The sequence below is a fragment of the Rhinatrema bivittatum genome, chromosome 6 (genome assembly GCF_901001135.1).
Source record: "Rhinatrema bivittatum chromosome 6, aRhiBiv1.1, whole genome shotgun sequence".
In the NCBI taxonomy this organism is placed as follows: domain Eukaryota; kingdom Metazoa; phylum Chordata; class Amphibia; order Gymnophiona; family Rhinatrematidae; genus Rhinatrema; species Rhinatrema bivittatum.
The window spans coordinates 314,754,911-314,776,535 of record NC_042620.1 but is presented as its reverse complement, the minus strand read 5'-3'; the positions used below and the strand labels follow the sequence as shown (position 1 = coordinate 314,776,535).

Here is a 21,625-nt window from a genome sequence, read left to right as displayed (position 1 = left end):
AGAATTCTGCACATTCTCTTTCTATTATAAGACTTCGAACTGGATTTTAATCACCTGTGAACAAAGGGATTCTTAACTCAAAAGAAGGGTGAAATTCAGGAACATTTTGCCAATAGAGCCTGTCAAGGCTACAACACTAATTTCAAAAGACAGCTGGACAAGACTTCTGCAGAAAATGATTGGGGGTATTATGATACCATTATGATTCAGATTAATTGAACCAAATCACGGAGAACCTGGAAGATGTAGTAGGCCAGACTGACAAACTAGCATAGCAAATCAGACCTATTACAAATCAGACCCATTAAAATCATCCGTTGTACCTGAAGACTAGAAGGTGGCCAATGTAGCCCCGATATTTAAAAAGGGCTCCAGGGGCGATTCAGGAAACTATAAATGTTTGTTTATTAATACTTGAGTAATCACACTTAATTACAAATGTAAAACAAAGCGATATACAAATAAAATAGGCAAAGCTAACAAAGCAATATACAGATAAAATAAATAAAAGTAGTAATAAAACTACAAATCAAATCTTAAAAAAATACAATAAAAAATAGACCGGTGAGCCGGATTTCAGTGCTGGGAAAAATTGCGGAAACTATTCTAAAGAATAAAATCACAGAGCATATAGATAGACATGATTTAATGGGACACAGCCAGCATGGATTTTCCCAAGGCAAGTCTTGCCTCATAAATCTGCTTCATTTTTTTTTAAGGGGTTAATAAATATGTGGATAAAGGTGAACTGGTAGATGTGGTGTATTTGGATTTTCAGAAGGCGTTCGACAAAGTCCCTCATGAGAGGCTTCTAAAAGTCATGGGATAGGAGGTGATGGCCTTTTGTGGGTTGCAAATTGGGTAAAAGGAAGCAGAGAGTAGGAATAAATGGTCAGTTTTCACAGTGGGAAAAGGTAAACAGTGGAATGCCTCAGATCTGTACTTGGACTGGTACTTTTTAATATATTTATAAATGATCTGAAAAGAGGTACGAGTGAGGTAATCAGATTTACAGATGACACAAAATTATTCAGAGTAGTTAAATCACAAGCAGATTGTGATACATTGCAGGGAGGACCTTGCGAGACTGGAAGATTGGGCTTCCAAATGGCAGATGAAACTTAATGTGGACAAGTGCAAGGTTTTGCATATAGGGAAAAATAACCCTTGCTGTAGTTACACGATGTTAGGTTCCATATTAGGAGCTACCATCCAGGAAAAAGATCTGGGCATCATAGTTGATATTACATTGAAATCGTTGGCTCAGTGTGGTCTGGCGGTCAAAAAAGCAGAATGTTAGGAAGGGAATGGCAAAATGGAGAATGTCATAATGCCTCTGTATCACTGCATGGTGAGATCGCACTTTGAATACTGTGTGCAATTCTGGTCCCTGCATTTCAAAAAAGAGTTGCATTGGAGAAAGTACAGAAAAGAGCGACCAAAATGATAAAGGTCATGGAAAGGCTCCCCTATGAGGAAAAGCTAAAGAGGTTAGGGCTGTTCAGTTTGGAGAAGAGACCGCTGAGAGAGGATTTGATAAAGATCTATAAAATCATGAAAGGACTTGAACGGGTAAATGTGAATTGGTTACTCTTTCATATAATACTTGGACTAGGGGGCATGCCATGAAATTAGCTTATAGCTCATTTAAAACAAATCAGAGAAAATTCTCTCTCATTCGACACACAATTAAGCTCTGGAATTCATTGCCACAGGATGTGGTTAAGGCAGTTTGTGTAGCTGAGTTTAAAAAAGGTTTAGATAACTTCCTGGAAGAGAAGTCCATAAACTGCTGTTAATCAATAGGGAATAGCACTGCTTATTGCCAGCATTAGTAGCATGGGATTGATTTAATATTTGTTTGGGTACTTACTAGGCACTTGTGAAATGGATTGGCCATTGTTGGAGTCAGGATACTGGGCTTGATGGACCCTTGGTCTGACTCAGTATGGCAAATCTTATGTTCTTATGTCCAGGGATTTAAAGTTACTAGGAAGAATTTTTCACTGTTGGAAAGCTGGCTATAAATTGGCACTGATTTCCTATTTCCTCTTCCTAGATTATCACATGAACAGAGCTGTTTGGCAAGTAGTCAAGGTTGGATTCAATGGACTTCTGAGGTTTTTTCAACCTAATCAATGATGTAAGAAGTTAGGGCTCAACTGAGCATTTATTATAGTTGTCAGATGACAAAAAGTCTTTTGGGGACATGGACAGCTAGTCCTGGTCCCCGTGTCCCCCCCCCCCCCCCCCCCAATGCATCCATGAACTTGACCATGAACTTTTCTAGGAGAAATTGAAGCCGTGATTAAAAGATAGTTCTCAACTCCAAAACTTGTTGACCTAATACAGGTAATGGCTATTTTTATGGGGTCTGAAATATGCAGATTAACATGGTTATTGTATTAAATATAAGCAAATAGATCTTAGGCATATTTATTAAGATTTTCTTAAAAACTAAATCCATTTAAGCATGGATCAGAGTTACATAAATCCCATGCAGCAAAAACAAGCCTGACTCATCCTGTTCTTGATTATCTGGAATTTATTTATTTATTTGTTTATTTCTATTCCTCTTTCGGTACTTCAAACTGTCAAGCCTAATATTAGGAAAAATGAATGTCTCGGCAAAATGTTGAACCACATACATTTTTACGCTACTGAAAGGTTTTATTTAGGTGGATCAAGGTTGCATTTGATGCTGTTCTGTCATGCTTGCAGCCCTCAGGTATCAAACTTTGGGGATGGTCTGGGGTCACACAGCCTTCTCCCCCATTACCTAAACAGGAATCAGGACCTAGGACAGTGTCATCACAGCCGCTGGAATTTAGCATAGTTAGGGACATTGGAAGGTTAAACTTGATTGAATAAAGGTGAAAACTCCGGTTACATAACTGCCTCAGCCTCCTAGATTTTATTAAGTGCTTAATTAAGAAGCCTTTATGTGCAGATAAGACATTTGGATATGCCTAAGTAAGGTCACAGTTAAAGCTAGTTTCACTCAAAATGTTCTGCAATAGGAGTCTTTAATTTTATGGTGTTTTATTGGTCTGTAATTTCCTGTTGCCTTTCATACCAACTCACCCAGAAGAGGCTGATTTCAGTTAACAGCACCATGAGCCTTCACGCACCTATTTGTACAGCCTTCCCTAACCTAGCCGTTGGGGGTGAGGATCTTTCACGCGGAGACGCAGACTGCAGTTCTCTCTGGAACCCAGTGCACATCTATCCACCACTGAGCAGTGGCTGGGGCTTTATCCTCCCTGCCTGCCCTCAGGAGGGCTGTGAACTGTCAGGTTACAAACCAGGTTTATTCAGGTAGCAGGTTTAACAGATATAGAGTCTTTTGCATAAAGTTTAAACAGCCAAGTTCAGTAGTACTCATAAACAGGTCAGTTCAAAGTTCTCATAAACAGGTCAGGCAGTTCAAGCTATCCAGATCTAGGTCAAGTTCTACAGCGTGAGACTGGGTCCACCATCAAGACGCTGGGAACCAGGAAGAAGCATTCCCACAGATTAATTTTCAAGTACCGGAGTCCAAGCCAGTTCCTTGGGGGCGCGGCCACTGGTGCCTGGACCAAAGCCAACACCAGGTCTATTCCTTTATACCAGTGGTTCTCAACCCAGTTCTCAGGGCACATCTAGCCTCTCAGACTTCCAGGACATACATAATGCATATGCATGACATAGATTTGCATACAATGGAGGCAGAGCAGGCAGATCTATCTCATGCATATGCATTCTGGATATCCTGAAAATATGACTGGCTAGGTGTGTCCCAAGGACTTGCTTGAGAATCCCTGCCTTACACAAGGTGGATTTACCAGTGTTGTCCAGTGGATCAAGGAGCAAGGCTCACATCTCCCGGCAAGGATGCCACTAATTCCAGACTCAATCTGACTTTGCAACATCCCCATCCCCCTTCAGCCTGGAGAGCCCAGGAATCAAGCCTGGGTCTTTGGCAGTGAACTGACTTCCCAGCAGGAATTTTAACATTTTGACTGCATCCACCAGCACAAGAACCAGAGCTGAGACAGGTCCATGATTCTCCACTGTAGGAGAAAGCCAGTGGTAGTTAGTAGGCCTTACTGTCAAACTCCTTAGACAAAGATGTCCCAAAAATCTGATTATACACATTATCATCATAATAAGTACTAGATCCTAAGCACAGGCTGTTTAATAAAAGCAGGGGGCACATGTTGAGCTGAAAGAGTCACATTAATCACCGGAATGAACTTGCAAATTAAATCCGAGTCCCCTTAAACACCTCTTGCTTCGTGGCAGTGTGAGATTCTGTCATTCGAATCATGATTTGATCAGACAGGGCAGAGAAATGCAGCATCTCTCTTGCACTCACACTTTGAACAGTTTGTGCTATGCAGTTCTGTGTCCCCCATGGACAAAGAAAAAAAGACAACTCACAGAATTTACTCCAACCTTACAAATCCCAGCCACAGTCTCACACGTATGTTCTCTTAGCAGGCACTAAGAGGGTAGGGGGTCATCCTGAAGGTCCCGTAGTTGCTGCCACATATGAGAAACTGGAGTTTGGGGAGCCAGTTCCTTGTAATCAATTGTAATGTCATGTCTTTGCTCATCCCGCTAGGGGCTTCAGGTGAGGTGCAAACTGTTCCAAATCCTCCCTGTACTGACCAGTCCAGGGGCTATTAGTGGAGGATTTCTTCCTCAACAAAACAGCTGGCAGCAGCAGCCACTCAGCCCTTTGCCTGGAATCTCCCTTCCTGCTGCAGCCGCTGCTCTTGCAGTCAGTACAGTAACGGGTGCAACCCAGCTTCTGTTGACTTGAAGGCTGGGGCGGGGAGGGGTTAGTTTTGCTTTAGGGGTGCTTTAAATAATGAATGTAATCAAAATTCATTGTATCTTTTAATAAGTGGGGCGGGCAACAGAACATCCGCTCATCGCATACATTGTATTGTTATATGTTCAAAAAACAGTTTGAACAATTAAAAAAAAAAAAAAAAAACCAGTGGGCAGAGACACATACAGTGAGAACAGGTGCGGGGAGACAGTCGCTCCCTCACCCTCAAGGAGTCTGTTTGCAACATAATTTTTACCTTTCCCTAAAACAGCTGAAGACTCTCACCCTCAGAAACACTGGTCTGATCTCACCCTATCAAAGAGATGGCAGCATAATCTTACTCCCATCAAAGAGACACCCATGGGCGGTGCAGACAGCAACCTAATCTCCTGTTCTCTACAGCCGGCTGTGGTAGTCACTGTATAGAGAAAAGTAGCATATGCTCATATCCCCACCAAGGGGACAACTGCTGACTCCCAGCAGAGAGACACCCCCCTCCCAAGGATGCAACCACAGACTGTCACCCTCGCAGAGACAGCCATAGATGCTCACATTTCACCCAAAAGACAGCCATGAGGTCTCGCTTTCATAAAAAAAATAAAAGCAGAGGCTCACATTCCTCCCACCCCTCCCTCTCTCCATAACAAAGCTTTACCCTTTCACAGCTGAAGTTGCAGACTCTCACCTCCACTTGCTAGAGGGACAGCCATGACCACTCACCCTCACAGAAACCCACGTATTCCCGCAGATTCCCAAAGGGAGAGTCATGGGGTTTTACCCCCGGTATCGATAGCTGCATGAGTCTCACCTGTGTAAACACAACCGGGAACTAATCCTCCTAAAGAAGGCCAAATACACCTCATGGAAAAAAAAAAAACAACAACAACCCACCATCCCATGCTGTCTCTCTCCCCATAGACACAATCATTCACCCTCACAGAATCAACCTATCTTCACCATAGAGAGGCACGCTCTCCATTACAGACCCAGCTCTTTTCACCACATTGATTAATGATACCTGTGCCAACATCAAACCCCAAGAAATAACTAGGAACCTAAAATACCTAAGGACAGACAAGTGCCTTCTCAGTATTCCTTATGTGCACTGTATACATAGCATGAAGCCCTTCAGCATCTGCACCCACTAAATACCCCTCAGCATTCTATTTTATAAACCCCCTAAGTATCCCTTGGCAATGAACTATGACATCCCTATCATCTTTATGATTGCACTCTTATATAACACTGTATGATACTCCTCTGCACTGCTTATCCGTGCACTGTATAAATCTGCTCATTATAGTGTACGATAGCCATTATTATTCTTAACAGTGCCTATCATGGATCTCCATAGCATTCCTTAGTATTGCACTCACTGTATGGCCTCCTCAGTGTTCATTATTGTTTTACTGGATGACCTCCGTCAGGATCCCATACCAGCAGCCCTGCCTAAAACAGTAAGAAACTTAAGGCTGAAAATCTGCAGCGTCCGCCTCTGCATGCAACTCCAAATCAACCCCAACAGCGTCCGCTCCCTCTAGGCACCCGCTCCGCAGAAAGCAACCCCGGCGGGCATAAGGGCAGGGGCAGCCCAGGGTACCCACCTGTGGAAGAAGAGCAGGATGGACAGCATGGTCTGGTCGATGTTGCGGTTGCAGATGCCCTCGTTGAGCAGGTAGCAGGGGTCGCGCAGCACGGGCTCCAGCGAGTCCTGCCGCATGATGCTGTCCAGCTTGTCGGCGTTCCGCTTGTCGAAGACGAGCTGCTCCCGCAGCTGGCGGAAGTTGCTGACGGTCGGGCTGCACAGGTTGTTGTTGTCGCCGCCGCCGCCTTCCTCCGTCTCGCTGCGGTTGGCCAGATCCAGGCAGCAGCTGCAGCAGTCCAGGCCGATGGGCGAGCGGCACTCCTCCTCCGAAGACATCCCGGCCCCCGCCACCTGCAGCGCCTGAGGGAGAGGGAGAGAGAGAGCCCAGAAAGTCAACTGGCAGGGACGCTCGGGGGGCACCGAGGGGTGCTCCCTGGCATCCACGGGTCCTGCCCGGCTCCTCTTGCGCTTCTTGGCTCAGGCTGGCAGTGCAGGGGCTTCTCCTGCCGTCCGGATCTTCCACGAGCCTTCCGAGCGTTTCCCAGAGGGTCCTGCCAGCCCTGGGGGATCTTGCTCATCCCACTTTTATTATTATTTATTTTTTTTTTGAGTGGGGGAGAAATAATGCAGCGCTTGATTTTAACTTTCAACTCGAGAAAGGGGGGGGAAAAAAAAACCCTGCAAACTGCTCGGGGGAGGAGGTGCGGAAAAATAAAATGACAGAAGCCGCTTATGGGGGGCCCCCCGAGCTTCCTTGGACACACAGGCAGGCGGAGAGCTCGTCTACACGCGCTCGCCCTCTGCCTTGCTCTTTAAAAGCTGGGAAGAGATTTCCTTCCTGCCGCTGATTGGTGAGGAGGCTCGGCCCCTCCCCCCCGCCGGCACAGTCAGCGCCGCCCGTGCCCCCGCGCACAGCCGAGTGCCCACCCGGCCCGCTGCCGCAGCGGGGAGACTAAAGTCAGGCCAGCGGCCTCGGCTCGCTCCGGTCCGGTCCGGAGAGGCGATCGCTGCCCAGAGACCGCCAAGAGCAGCGAAAAGTTGCAGGGGCCCCGGGCTCAGCCGAGAGTCGCGCGTCCCCCTGTTACAATCCACGGATCTCTTTCTTTGTCGCCCTCTTTCTGCCGTTCTCTGTTACTGTTTGCTTGTGTCTCCATCTCTCTCTCTCTCTCTGTCTCGCTTAGATTCAGGCAGCTGCACTGGCAAAATAATGCATAAAGTGGCTAAAATAAAAGGGGAAAAAAAGCACGATAGTGTTAAAGGTAAAATAAAATTCATGGTATAGAAAGAACAAGAATTCCCAGGTTTAGGAGCTGTGCCGTATTGTCCGGGTCAGATTATATTTCTGGGGTAAGGGCAAGATAACATATTTTCCTATGCTGTTTTCTGTTTCTTTCACAATTGTACGCACTTTTTCATTCTTTAGTGAGAAGTCTTTAATTTTCTCTGTTAGTTTTGGAAAATGTGCATCTGCGATATGTTGGTATTTTGCACAGTATAGGAGGAAATGTATTTCTATTTCTCAGCTGTGAGGCATGCAGTGACTGGCTTTTAAGGGTTTCCAGTCAGGGCCAGTGCTAGCTTTTTTGCTGCCCTGTGCCAACAATTACTGTGCTGCCCCCCACCTCCCCAATTCATTCTGTCCCAGGCCCATCAAAAAAAAGCCCAGCTCCCTCCAGCAATCTTATTTTTAATCACTGACAACCTCGCCCCCTAGAACTCATGGATAGGGAAACACTGCAGCCTTGCACATACCCCCCCCCCCCCCCCCACACACACACACACACAAACATATTCCCACATGCTTTACAAATACAATTAAATTTTGCATTTATAACAAATTTTACATGACAACATTCAAAAGTACAGTCTCCTCAGGCAAAATAATCATTTACAACATGCATATTATATTTACATGCACTGCTGTGGTACCAACCGGAAAACACTGCAAAAAAGACACTCCTATTGTGTGCTGCATGTGGGCTTGGCCCTCAGAAAGCCATGAATAAACAAAATTAGCATTACAATATAGTAAACCTCCCATACCAAAACAACCCTAACTGCCAGCAAACAGTAACAACCTTATCTATGAAAAGGCAAAACTGCAAATATTAAACCAAGACCTAGAACACTAATACACTTTCTGTAGGGAAAACAGAACAAATCAGACTGCTACAGAACCCTACATATAAATTATATGACAGCAGAATACCTCACCTCGGTCACACATGGAGAACAGAGACGGCGCCATACTGGCAGTCGATCGCCTTTGCCCTCACTTTGTCACAGGGAGCGACGGTCGCTCCCTGTGACATAGTGAGGGCAAAGGCGATCGGCGCCATTTTGAAACCAGTCCAGCACCGGCACCGAGGGTATGATTGAAGAGATGGCTCCCGGACCCCCCGCTAGACCACCAGGTACATGTAAAAGGTTTTTGGTGGGGGTCGAGAGGGTGGGAGAAGCAAAGGGGTAATTTGTAAAGGGTCGGGGTGGGTTTTTTTTTATCGGGCCATTGGCGCCATTTTTATCAGTGGTAGCCAAAATGGCGCCGATGGCCCGAGAGCGGGAGATTGTGCCGGCCCCCCCCACTGGACCACCAGGTAATTTAACATTTTGGGGGGTTCGGGAGGGTGGGGGAGGGTAAAGGATTGGTTTTAAAGGGTCGGGTGGGTTTAGGGGTTGTTTTGGTGTGCCGGTTTTCCCGCCTTCCCCCCAAATAATTCCCGTACTCGATTTAACAATTTTTCACGATAAATCGAGGGAATTCCTATTGTATCGAGTCCCTTACCGATTAATGACGATTTTAAAATTATCGGACGATAATTTAAATCGTTAAAAAACGATTCACATCCCTACATACAGGCACTCACAAATAGGCTCTCACACAGACACACACACATACACATGAACACAAGCTCTGACACAGACACACACTCAAGCTCTCACACAAACATACACACAAACAAGCTCTGACACAGACAAACACAAAGCTATGATACAGACAACACATTCAAGCTCTGACACAGACACACACAAATACAAGCTCTGACACAGACACATGCACACAAGTTCACACACACACACACACATATGGCCTCCTTTCTCCAGGCCACGGTGAGATATTTGCAGTGCTGCCTTTTTATAGGTAGGGTTTTTGCTGTCTGAGAGTTGGTGCTGTTTTGATATGGCAGGGTGGCTACATAGGCACTAAGTGTGCTTTTTGCAGGGTATTGTGCTACTTCACAGAGTGTCTAGTAGTGGAGGGCATTTGTATCTTAGTTACAGGGATGACACCAGAATTTGAATATTCTTTTTTTGTATGAGTAGTAAGAGGAAATGTCATAAGTACATAACAACATAAGATTTGCCGTAGTGGGTCAGCCCAAAGGTGCTTCAAGCCCAGTATCCTGTTTCCAATAGAGGCCAATCCAGGTCACAAGTATCTGGCAGGATCCCAAATGGTCAATAGATTCCATGCTGCTTATCCCAGGGATAAGCAGCAGATTTACCCAAGTCCATCTTAATAATGTTTTATGGACTTTTCTTCCAGGAATCTGTCTAAATCATTCCTAAACCCAGGTACACTACCAGCTTTCACCACATCCTCCTGCAACAAATTCCAGAGTTTAATTATGGGTTAAGTAAAACATATTTTCTCCTATTTGTCTTAAATGTATCCTTGTGTGTTCCCCTGGTCTTTGTACTTTTTGAAAGAGTAAACAAATGATTCGTGTCTACCTGTTGCACTCCACTCATTATTTTATAGCCCTGCATCATATCTCCCCTCAGCCGTCTCTTCTTTGGACCTAACTTCTTTGGTCTTTCCTCACAGGGGAATCGTTCCATCCCCTTTATCATTTTGGTACCTTTTACTGATTCTGCTATCTCATTTTGGAGATACGTTGACCAGAACTGCACACAATGCTCAAGAGGAGTTCACACCATGGAGCGATACAGAGGCATTATGATCTCTGTTTTATTCTCCATTCCTTTCCTTATAATTCCTAGCTTTCTATTTGCTTTCTTGGTTGCCGCCAAGACTCCCAAAGTGGAATCGTGCATTGTGTAGCTGTAATTTGCATTGCTTTTCCCTACATGCATCGCTTTGCACTTGTCCACATTAAATGTCGTCTGCCATTTGCATGCCCAGTCTCCCAGTATTGCAAGGTCCTCTTTCAGTTTCTCACAATCCTCATGATTTAACAACTTTGAATAATTTTGTATCAGCAGCAAATTTGATCACCTCACTTGTCATTCCCATATCCAGGTTTTTAAGAAAATGTTAAAAAGCAGCAATTCTAGTACCGATCTCTGGGGCATTCCACTATTCACCTTTCTCCATTGACAAAATTGACTATTTACCTCTACTCTCTGTTTTTTTTTGTTTTTTTTAAATCTTTTAACCAGTTCTTAATTCATGGTCTTGTGGGCTGGCAGGGAGCATCCCCGCCGGAGCGGTACAAGACCGCAGTGCTGAGCTAGTGATGATCTTTTGCCAAGCCAGCCTCCTCCCTACAGGTTGAGCCCTTGGGCTCTGGGGGCTGGTAGGACTTGTCTCTGGCTAAACATCATGGCTAGACTGGGAGCATTTGTGCATCGTGGGAGCTGGATGCAAGCACCAGCTGGGCAGGATACAGGCATTGGCTGAGAACTAGACGGCAGTGGCTGAGAGCTGGACACAGATATTGACTGAGAGCTGTATATGTGCTGCTTGCTACTGAAGGCACAGGCTTGTATTGGCAGTGCAGGGCTGGAGACAAAGGCTAGTATTGTGGCAGTGCAGGACAAGGACTAGACAAGGACAGGGCCAGACACGGACTAGACAGGGAAAAGACAAGACAGAGAACATAGATGGCCCTGAGGCAACAAGGCAGGAGGACCAGAGGCTGCTATATAGAAGGCTTAGAGGCTGCTAAACCAGGCAGAAGGCCCGGAGGCCACACGGGTAAGCAAAAGGTGTTGCATATAGGGAAAAATAACCCTTGCTGTAGTTACACGATGTTAGGTTCCATATTAGGAGCTACCACCCAAGAAAAAGATCTAGGCGTCATAGTGGATAATACATTGAAATCGTCTGTTCAGTGTGCTGTGGCAGTCAAAAAAGCAAACAGAATGTTAGGAATTATTAGGAAGGGAAAGGTTAATAAAACAGAAAATGTCATAATGCCTCTATATCGCTCCATGGCACCTTGAATACTGTGTACAATTCTGGTCACCGCATCTCCAAAAAGCTATAGTTGTGATGGAGAAGGTACAGAGAAGGGCAACCAAAATGATAGAGGATGGAACAGCTCCCCTATGAGGAAAGGCTGAAGAGGTTAGGGCTGTTCAGCTTGGAGAAGAGACGACTGAGGGGGGATATGATAGAGGTCTTTAAGATCATGAGAGGTCTTGAACAAGTAGATGTGACTCGGTTATTTACACTTTCGGATAATAGAAGGACTAGGGGGCATTCCATGAAGTTAGCAAGTAGCACATTTAAGACTAATCGGAGAAAATTCTTTTTCACTCAACGCACAATTAAACTCTGGAATTTGTTGCCAGAGGATGTGGTTAGTGCAGTTAGTGTAGCTGGGTTCAAAAAAGGATTGGATAAGTTCTTGGAGGAGAAGTCCATTAATGGCTATTAATCAAGTTTACTTAGGGAATAGCCACTGCTATTAATTGCATCAGTAGCATGGGATCTTCTTAGTGTTTGGGTAATTGCCAGGTACTTGTGGCCTGGTTTGGCCTCTGTTGGAAACAGGATGCTGGGCTTGATGGACCCTTGGTCTGACCCAGCATGGCAATTTCTTATGTTCTTAATAGAAGGCTTGGAGGCCACAAGATAAGCAAGGTCTAGGTAGGCCACAAGGCAAGGTAGAATAATAAGATACAGGTGGCCAAGTCAGAGAGCCTTAGTGGCTCAATGAAGAAACATTGAGGTAATGGCCAGGCTGGGTTAAGTAGGGCTGAGACTTGGGAGTTGTATAATCCATGAGGAGGTAATTGGCAAAGCAATGAGTAAGGCTTGCTAAGGACCCCTGGTGGAGAGAAGACCGACAGCAGGCTGAACCTTGGTATAAGGAGACTGCATAGCAGGTGAAACCATGACAAGAACATTGCTTCCTAGCTCATGATTTTTTAATTTCCTCAACAGTCTGTCATGGGGTACCTTGTGAAATGCTTTCTGAAAATCTAGGTACACTAGATCAACTGGCTCACATTTATCCACATGTTTATTCATGCCTTCAAATGTAGAAAATTGGTGAGGCAAGACTTCTCTTGACTAAATCCATGTTGACTTTGTCCCATTAAACTATGTTTATCTATATGTTCAGTAATTTTGTTCTTTAGAATACATTCCACCATTTTTCTCGGCATTGACGTTAGGTTCCCCAGTCTGTAATTTCCCAGATAATGCCTGCAACCTTTTTTAAAAAACAGTGATACACTGGCCACCTCCAATTTTCAGGTACTATAGCTGATTTTAATGATAGTTTACAGATTACCAACAGTAGATCTAAATTTCATTTCTCAGTTCTTTCAGCATTCTGGGATGTTATTCCATCTGGCCCAGGTTATTTGCTACTCTTTAGTTTATCAATTTGCCCTAGTACATCTTCCAGGGTCACTGAAATTTATTTCATTTCCTCTGAAACATCACCTTTAAATATGATTTCTGGCATGGATATCTGCCTTACACCTTCCACAATAAAGAACAAAGCAAAGCATTCACTCAATATCTCTGCTATGGCCTTGCTTTTGTACTGCTTTTACCCTTTGGTCATCTAATGGTCCAGTTCACTAGCTTGCAGGTTTTTTGCTTTGAATATACCTGAAAAAGTTTTTTATTTAATTAATTAATTAATTAATTAATTTTATTTGTCACATTTTTATACCGTCAATCTGTAAAATCAATCTTTAACAGTGTACAATAAAATAAATTTTAAAATAAAAACATAATGAAAGCATACAATTAATACGACTAAGATAAAAATAAAAATAAAATAAAATACATCAAATCAGAATTCAAATAAATAACAATATTAAAACAAAGAATTACAACCAAAAATTAAAAGTAAAAATTTGCTCTGACCATATATGAAGCTATTCTCTATCCCTTGATTGCCGATGTATGCTCAATTATCATTTGCTTTTTTAAACAGCCAGGTTTTAAGATCTTTTTAAAATTTTGCATAATTCTTTTGAAGTCTTAACTCAGTATGAGGCAAATTCCATAATTTTGGGCCCGCTATCGAAACTGCTCTTTCCCTGACCTCGGATAAATGTGCAGTTCGAATCAATGGAACATTAAGTAAGCCTTTGCCGATCTTAGATTCTTTTCTGGGATGTGTAAGTGAAGGCCAGCATTTAACCATTCTGTTTTATCGTGATTTAGGGCCTTATTTTCCAAGTGGCTCGCACGCGATAACAAAATGGGAGCGGAGTCGGCCCCGGAAGAGGAGGAGTCGGGGCGTCACCGGGGCTGACCCCGTGAAGACGCCGCGGACGACGAAAAGGTAAGGCCCTTTTCGCGTACAAGTTCGTGCCCAATAGCTACACCTTCTATGGTGGCGCTATTGGGTGCGAAACCGGCAGCGATCGCACCGAGACGGTGCGATCGCTGCCGGCTAGCGCAGGCCTGCCCCCCGTTTCGGCCCCCCGCCCCTCATTCCCTAAAGTATCGCAGGCCTGCGATACTTTAGAAAATGAGGCCCTTAGTGATTTATGAACCAGGCAAAGTACATTATATTCAATTCTGTTTAGTTTTAATGGGAAGCCAATGTAAGGCTATTAAGGTGGGAGTAATGTGATCAAACTTCTTTCCTGCAGTTAGTACTCTCGCAGTTGTGTTCTGTAATAATTGCAAAGGTCTAATAGCTGTGGCAGATAACCCAAGATAAATAGAATTGCAATAATCAAGTCAAAAAAACTAGAGACTGAAGGATCGTCGGAAATCATTAAATTCTAAAAGTGACTTTAAGGTTTAAGAACATGTAATTTAAGATAACCTCTAATTTTTTGTGTGATGTCTGATTTAAAATGAAACTCTTGATCAATGATAAAACCTAAGTCATGAGCTTGCAAAGCTGATTTAATTTGCATAAAGTCAGTGTTAATAGCTTTGTCAGGAGATGATTTTCTATTCAATAAAATCAATTCTTTTTTTTTTGAGTATTTAAAATTAACTTCATTTGCGACAATAACTGTCTAAATGGAGATATAAAAACTTCTAATAACTTGAGGGAGTCTTCTATTGACTTATTTATTGGAATTAAAAGCTGAACATCATCAGAATAAATAAAATGAATAATACACAGTCCAGACGACAGTTTGCATAGTGGTAATAAGTAGATATTAAAAAGAGTTGCTGACAAAGAGGATCCTTGGGATACTTCGGAATCAATTTTTTTTTTCAGAAAGACAAGTGTTTAACCTTACTTGAAAATGATGATCAGTAAGAAATGATTTAAACCAGGAAAGTACGGTCCCTTTCAGCCCAATGTCTATCAATCTTTGGATCAATATATCGAGGTCCATGGTATCAAAAGCAGCTGATTGTTACGCTCCCCGGCCGCTTCCGCAGTGCGGCTGGCCCCGCTTACCTCGCTACTCCATCTACTAGCACCAGGCTCACCTCCTCTGCGGCCTCAGCCTGTTCGCGGCATCCTCGGCCTCCCCGCTTGTCTTCGCCCGACCAGGCCTCACAGCATAGCTCTCGCCAAGGCTCTGCGTCTTCTTGCTCCTCAGCCCCGCCCCTAGGCGCACAGCCAGCATCACTCCTTTTGAAGACTGTAGTGCGGGAAACCCGGGTCCGACGCTCCCCGATGATGTCATCTCCAGGTAGTATATAAGGCAGGGCTCATTCCCCTGATCCCTGCCTTGGCAGTCGGGTCGACACCATGAGTGTTTCTAGTTTGCCTCTGCATTCCATTCCATGTTCCAGTCTCGTTTCAGCCTTTGTTCCAGTCTCGTTCCAGCCCTTGTTCCAGTCTCAGTTCCAGTCCTGTTCCAGTCTCGTTCGAGTCCTGTTCCAGCGTCTTTCTGTTCCACCGTCCCTTGTCTCCTCGTCTCCTCGTCTCTCCAGGTAGTACCTTCGGACTGTCTTCTCGGTACTGACCTCGGCTTTCCTTGACTACGTTTGACCGCTGCCTGCCTCCGACCTTCTATGACCACGTCTGACTGCTGCCTGCCCCTGACCTTTGCCTGAACTTGACTACGTCTGACTGCCTCCTGGAATTTGACTCCTGCTTCGACTGACCATCCACGGACTGATTACTGGTAACTGACCTCTGCTTCGTCTCACCATCCATGGACTGATTACTGGTAACTGACCTCTGCTTCGTCTCACCATCCATGGACTGATTAATGTACTGACCCTGGCATTGACTGACCATGCTTCCTTGAACCTGGCAATAATCTTAGCTATACATTCAGAGACACTCTTCTGGCCTTCTCAGGCACCCAGGCCTTCCAGCCTGGGTTGACCACACACCCTTGATTGTGGTGGGCACACCCCTGAACTTCCTATCAAGGAGATCCTGCGAGGCCCACCTAAGATTAGGCAGCCCAGATACTCAAGGGCTCAACCCGGGGGTACCTAGGGTTGCTAGTGGCGAAGCTCCAGCTAAGCCTCTGTTTCCTCTTGTGCTCCACCTCCTGGTGGCAGCGCTCTCTGGGTCCGACCAGGGAGCCTACCAATCATGCATTAGGCCAAGGGTCCACCTCCTGGTGCAACAGGTTTCCAAGGCCATGGACTCGACGGAGTCTCCCGCCATACGGACCATCTCGGGTCTGGCCACAACTATTCAAGAACAACGAAGAGCCATAGAGACTCTAGCCTCCTCTGTAGAGGAACTCCGCCCTCAAATGCAGGACGCAGCAATGGCCAATCCAGTGGGCCTAAACTCTACCCTGCTACAGAGAGCATCACTGGCATTGCCAGCACCTCCTTGCTTCAATGGGAATCCATGCCTTTGCCTCCTCAGTCAATGCTTTATGCAATTTGCTCTCCAACCCTCCTTGTTCCTGAAGGAGTCAGTCTACAAAGATCACCTTCATTCTCTCTCGCCTTGAGGGGAAGGCCCTGGCATGGGCTTCCCCCCTTTGGGAATGTTCTGACCCTATCCTCACATAACTGTCCCAGTTCATCACTGCCTTTAAACGAACCTTCGAAGATCCTGGTTGTCAGGAGGTTGCTGGTCATCAACTACTCCACCTTCGTCAAGGCTCCAAATCCCTTTCAGATTTCACAGTGGATTTCTGAACTTTGGCGACGGAACTGGGATGGTAAGAGGATTGCCTTCGGGCACTCTACCTCGAGGTTCTGTCACCTGCTCTCAAAGATGAACTTGCTGTCTGTGAGATTCCCATATCTCTAGAGGACCTGATTTCCCTCGCTGGGAAAATTGATCATCACCTCAGACAACGGCACTATGACATGAAGGCATCCGGCCTCCTGCTCAATGCCCAGCACGTGCTCTTAGCCCTCAGCTAAAGGCTCTACCGGCACCACCTCCTTCCAATGAAGAGCCAATGCAAATCAATTGTGGATGGTTGTCCCCTGAGGAGCGTCTTCGGCGCAAGAAGCAGGGCCTATGTCTGTACTGCCGTGCCTCTGGACATCTGAGACAATCCTGTCTGGTCCATCCAGAAAACTTCAAGGCCTAAGCCCGGCGGGGTCCCGAGCTTGGGCGCTACTGTCACTGGCCCCCAACTTCTTCTACATGTCACTCTGTCCATGGAGTCTCGATCCTTTGCTACCACTGTCCTCATCGATACCGGAGCCAGTGGCAGCTTCATAATGGATGACATAGTAACCTTTTGAAGATTCCAGTACAACTCCTTGAAGTTCCTCTTCACATAGCTTCTATTCAAGGGGAACATCTCCCTGGACGTATCACGCACCGCACGGTGGCTTTCCATCTCACCGTGGGAAGCCTACACGAAGAGAAGATATCTCTATACGTTCTAAAGCATTCAACACACCCAGTGATACTGGGACTCCCCTGGCTCCAGATTCATGGACCCCTATTTGACTGGCAATCCCTCCAGCTAGTTCAGTGGGGCTCCCAATGCCAAAAGAATTGCCTGAAGCAAGTATCTCCAGCAGTGACCGTCCTGAAAGCCACCACCCTCGCCGGTTTGCCGGCTCAGCATTCTGATTTTGAGGATGTGTTCTCAAAACAGAAAACAGACACTCTACCTCTACTTAAAAAATATAATTGTCCTATCGAACTCCTACCCGGTACTACACCGCCCAAGGGTATGACCTATCCACTCACTCCCCGAGACCCAGGCGATGTCTGAATATATAAAGGAAAACCTTGAGAAGGTATTCATTAGGCCTTCTGATTTGCCAGTGGGAGCAGGCTTTTTCTTTGTTAAGAAGGATGGAGGACTTGGGCCTTGTATCGATTACCGAAGGCTAAACGCCATTACCCGTAAGGATCGCTATCCACTACCTCTCATCAGCAAATTATTCGACCGTCTTCAAGGAGCTCAGATCTTCATGAAGCTCGATCTACACGGAGCGTTCAACCTCGTGCACATCCAGCCTGAGGACATATGGAAAACCGCGTTTAACACCAGGGATGGCCACTATGAATATATAGTGATGCCTTTCGGCCTCTGCAATGCCCTGCGGTGTTCCGACTGATGAATGAAATCCTTAGAGATCTTCTTTACATGTTTGTAGTGGTGTACTTAGATGACATCCTGATATTTTCAAAAGATTTGGAGTCCCATCGCTCCCATGTCAGAACTGTCCTTCAATGCCTCAGAGAAAACCACCTTTACGCAAAGCTTGAGAAGTGTATCTTCGAGCAGAATCATCTCCCATTCTTAGGAAACATTATTTCGAATCAAGGATTTACTATGGATCCTGAAAAGCTCTAGGGAATCAGTAACGGGCCCCAGCCAGTCGGCCTCCGGGCCTTACAAAGATTTCTGGGATTCACAAACTACTATAGAAGCTTTATAGCCAATGATTCAACATTAGCTGCTCCACTCACCGCAATGACCAAAAAGGGAACGAATCTCCGGGTTTGGAGCCCTCAAGCGCAATCTACGGCTGACTGCTTCCTGGAACCCTGCTTCGACTGACCATCCACGGACTGATTATTGGTACTGACCCTGGCATTGGCTGACCACGCTTCCTTGAACCTGGCATTGATCTTAGCTATGGATGTGAAAAAGACAAAAACAAGACCGATGCCGTGGAAAAAGATTTATTCAAATAGAACAGAACACGCCTGACTCTTGCTGAGTTTTGCCCTATGGCTGCATCAGAAGCTCTACAAAAAATACAATGAATATAGACTTTGATAGTAATAAAAATGACTCTAAAATTAACCTCATTACCCATATTATAGGACAACTGATCAAGATATGTTTTTAAAGTAATTCTGATATATCAAACCAGGTAAACTCAATTTTTATATTACTTTTGTGTTCTATTTTTTTTTAATTTAATTTTTAAATTTAAAGTTTTACTTTTACGATTACTTTTCTTTTTTAATTTTTAAGTTGTATTTTTATCTTTTCTTAACATTTTACATATTTTTTATCTCTATTTTTAGTGGATACTTCCAGAAATTACACATTGTACTTGAGTACATACTAGATGTTATTCAATTTAAAGGTAATGTTGATTCATGCATCAATTATTTCTTCTCTGTTCTTTATTTTAATATTTAACATGTCGCCTTGTTTGTTCATTTATTTGAAGATACAAAGTTTGTCATTGACTGTTCATCAGTTTATCTTTATACTATGCAATTCGTTTTATTTTACTTATATTGTTGGGTTGTTTTTATTACTATTAAAGTCTATATTCATTGTATTTTTTGTAGAGCCCCTGATGCAGCTATAGGGCGAAACTCGGAAAGAGTCGGGCGTATTCTGTTCTATATGAATAAATCTTTTTCCAAGGCATCGGTCTTGGTTTTGTTTTTTTCACATCCGTGGCTACCCTAGACTGATTACCGTCTTGTTTTGTGGGTCCTTCCTTATCATTGATCTTAGCTAGACATTCAGAGACACTCTTCTGGCCTTCTCAGGCACTCAGGACTTCCAGTCTAAGTGTTGACCGCACACCCTTGACTGTGGTGGACACATCCCTGAACTTCCTATCAACCACCTAAGACCAGGCAGCCCAGGTACTCAAGGGCTCAACCTGGGGGTAACTAGGGTTGCTAGTGGCGAAGCTCCAGTTAGCCTCTATCTCCTCTTGTGCTCCGCCTCCTGGTGGCAAGCGCTCTCTGGGTCCGACCAGGGAGCCTACTAATCCTGCACTAGGCCAAGGGTCCACCTCCTGACGCAACACTGATAGATCTAAAAGGATCAAAAGATAAGACTGGTCAGTGTCAAAGCCTCTGAAAACTGTATCTGATAAGGCTAATAAAAGGGATTCGGTACTAAAAAAAACTTACGGAAATCAAACTGAGAAGGAAAAAGAATATTATTGGCCTCTAAATAATTTGCAAACTATTTCTGAACTATTTTTTCAGTTACCTTTGCTGAAAGGAAGATTGGAAATGTGTCTAGGATTATTAAAATCAGTGATGTCAGACTTATTGTTTTTGAAGATGGGTTTGACAATGGTACATTTTAAAGCACTCAGAACATTTCCTTCTGTTAGAGATATATTAACTATCCTTGCAGTAGATGGGGCAATAAGATTAAGAACCGGTTTAAAATATCTGAGAGAGATAGAATGAAATGGGTGATTTGAAGGTTTTAAGTTATATAAAATAGATTGTATTTCTAGTATACCTGCTGGCTCAAAACTAGACCATGCGATTGAAGAATCTAAAGGAAGAGAGATTTTTGGATGTACAGTGGGGGTTTGAGTTTTTAAAAGGTTTGAAATTTTAGAGCTAAAGAAGTTTGCAAGCTCATTGCATTTTGTTTGGGAGCTTTCAGAATTAAGAATAAGGTTAGCTGACAGAGGTGAAATAAGACTCTGAACTAGTGTAAAAAGTGCCTTTGGATTAAATTTTAGGCTATGAATTCTATTTCCGTAATAAGTACGCTTGGCTTTATTAATCGCAGTTCTATATTTAGAGAATAAATTCTATAGGATGCGAAAGAGTTATCATTAGGGTGTTTACGCCAGGTTCTTTCTTTTTTCCTTAAAAGGGTTTTAATAGATTTTAATTCCTTGGTGTACCAGGGAGCGCCAGTTTTTTTTATTTCTGGAGATAGTTTTAGTAATGGCAGGGCTAATGTTGTCTGCTAGAAGACTCATAGCGTCACTCCACGAAGAAATAGCAGTATTGGAGTTTTCAAAAGAAAAGTTATCAATGACTAATGGTAGGCAATTAGTAAGATCATCTCTGTTAATGTTAGGAAAGCTCTGTGTTAGAGCTGGGAGTTAGCAATCTGATGTGTTCCGCTATCTGATGGGAGGAGTAATCAGATAGGAGTTAGCAATCTTTTGTAAATCTGCTGTTAGACTGCGGAGTTGCAATCTGTTCTTATTAGCTCCTAAAGAAGGAGGAGTCAGCAATCATGTAGTGTCTCAGATATCGTCTTGCTAAGGACTAGCAATCTGTAATGAATCTGATATAGTTGTGGGTAGATCCCTGGGCCGGTGGCAGATGACCACGGCCCCGGGAGGATATCCCGAGAGGGACCACCGGTTAGGCTTGAGTATGGAGACAGACACACATTAGTTCTTTTATTAAACAGGTTTTTGAAACCACCAGAGGTGGCAGTAGTGAGCTGATATGCCCAGCAGGGCTGTAGTCCCTCAGGTACTGGAACAGCGATCCAGGGTGGCTGAGCTGTTGAGAAACTGTAGAAAGTGAGTAGGCAGAGTAGGCAGAGTTCATGAACAGAACTAGGTGACAAAACTCACATAAGGTCTCAAGGAAGCTCAGGAGCTGGAAAGGATTAGGTCCTCGAGGAGCGAGTCCCTGGTTCCAGGGAAAGCTCTGAGAGAGCGATGGTAGCTCACAATTGTTTGTAGCAGCGATAGCTTCCAGGCAGTAGAGGATCTTCAGAGTGTCCAAGAACATGGGCCCTCGAGGAGCAAGTACCGGTTCTTATCTGTAATCTGAAAGTAAAGAAAAAGAGCGAGGCCCCCGAGGACCGGGTACCTCTGGAAAGTCCGAGGAGGCAGAGTAGCTTAGGAGACGTAGCCGAAGCAATCCCCTTGCTCACTAAATTTGTTAGCGAAATAGAGACCTTTAAATATTGGAAGCGGATGACGGCATTTCAGGGGGACGCCCCTGAAG

The 21,625-nt window shown here is 44.4% G+C and overlaps 1 protein-coding gene across 1 annotated transcript in view; it reads right to left on the bottom strand.

Annotated features, from left to right (window-relative positions):
* Window positions 1–7,188, bottom strand: part of LOC115094460 — a 183,904-nt gene extending 176,716 nt beyond the window's left edge. The window contains exon 1 of the mRNA XM_029607546.1: window positions 6,424–7,188. Coding sequence (XP_029463406.1) covers window positions 6,424–6,740 — 317 coding nt within the window. The 5' untranslated portion in view covers window positions 6,741–7,188. The remainder of the gene's footprint in view (window positions 1–6,423) is intronic.
* Between the last annotated feature and the right edge of the window lie 14,437 nt (window positions 7,189–21,625).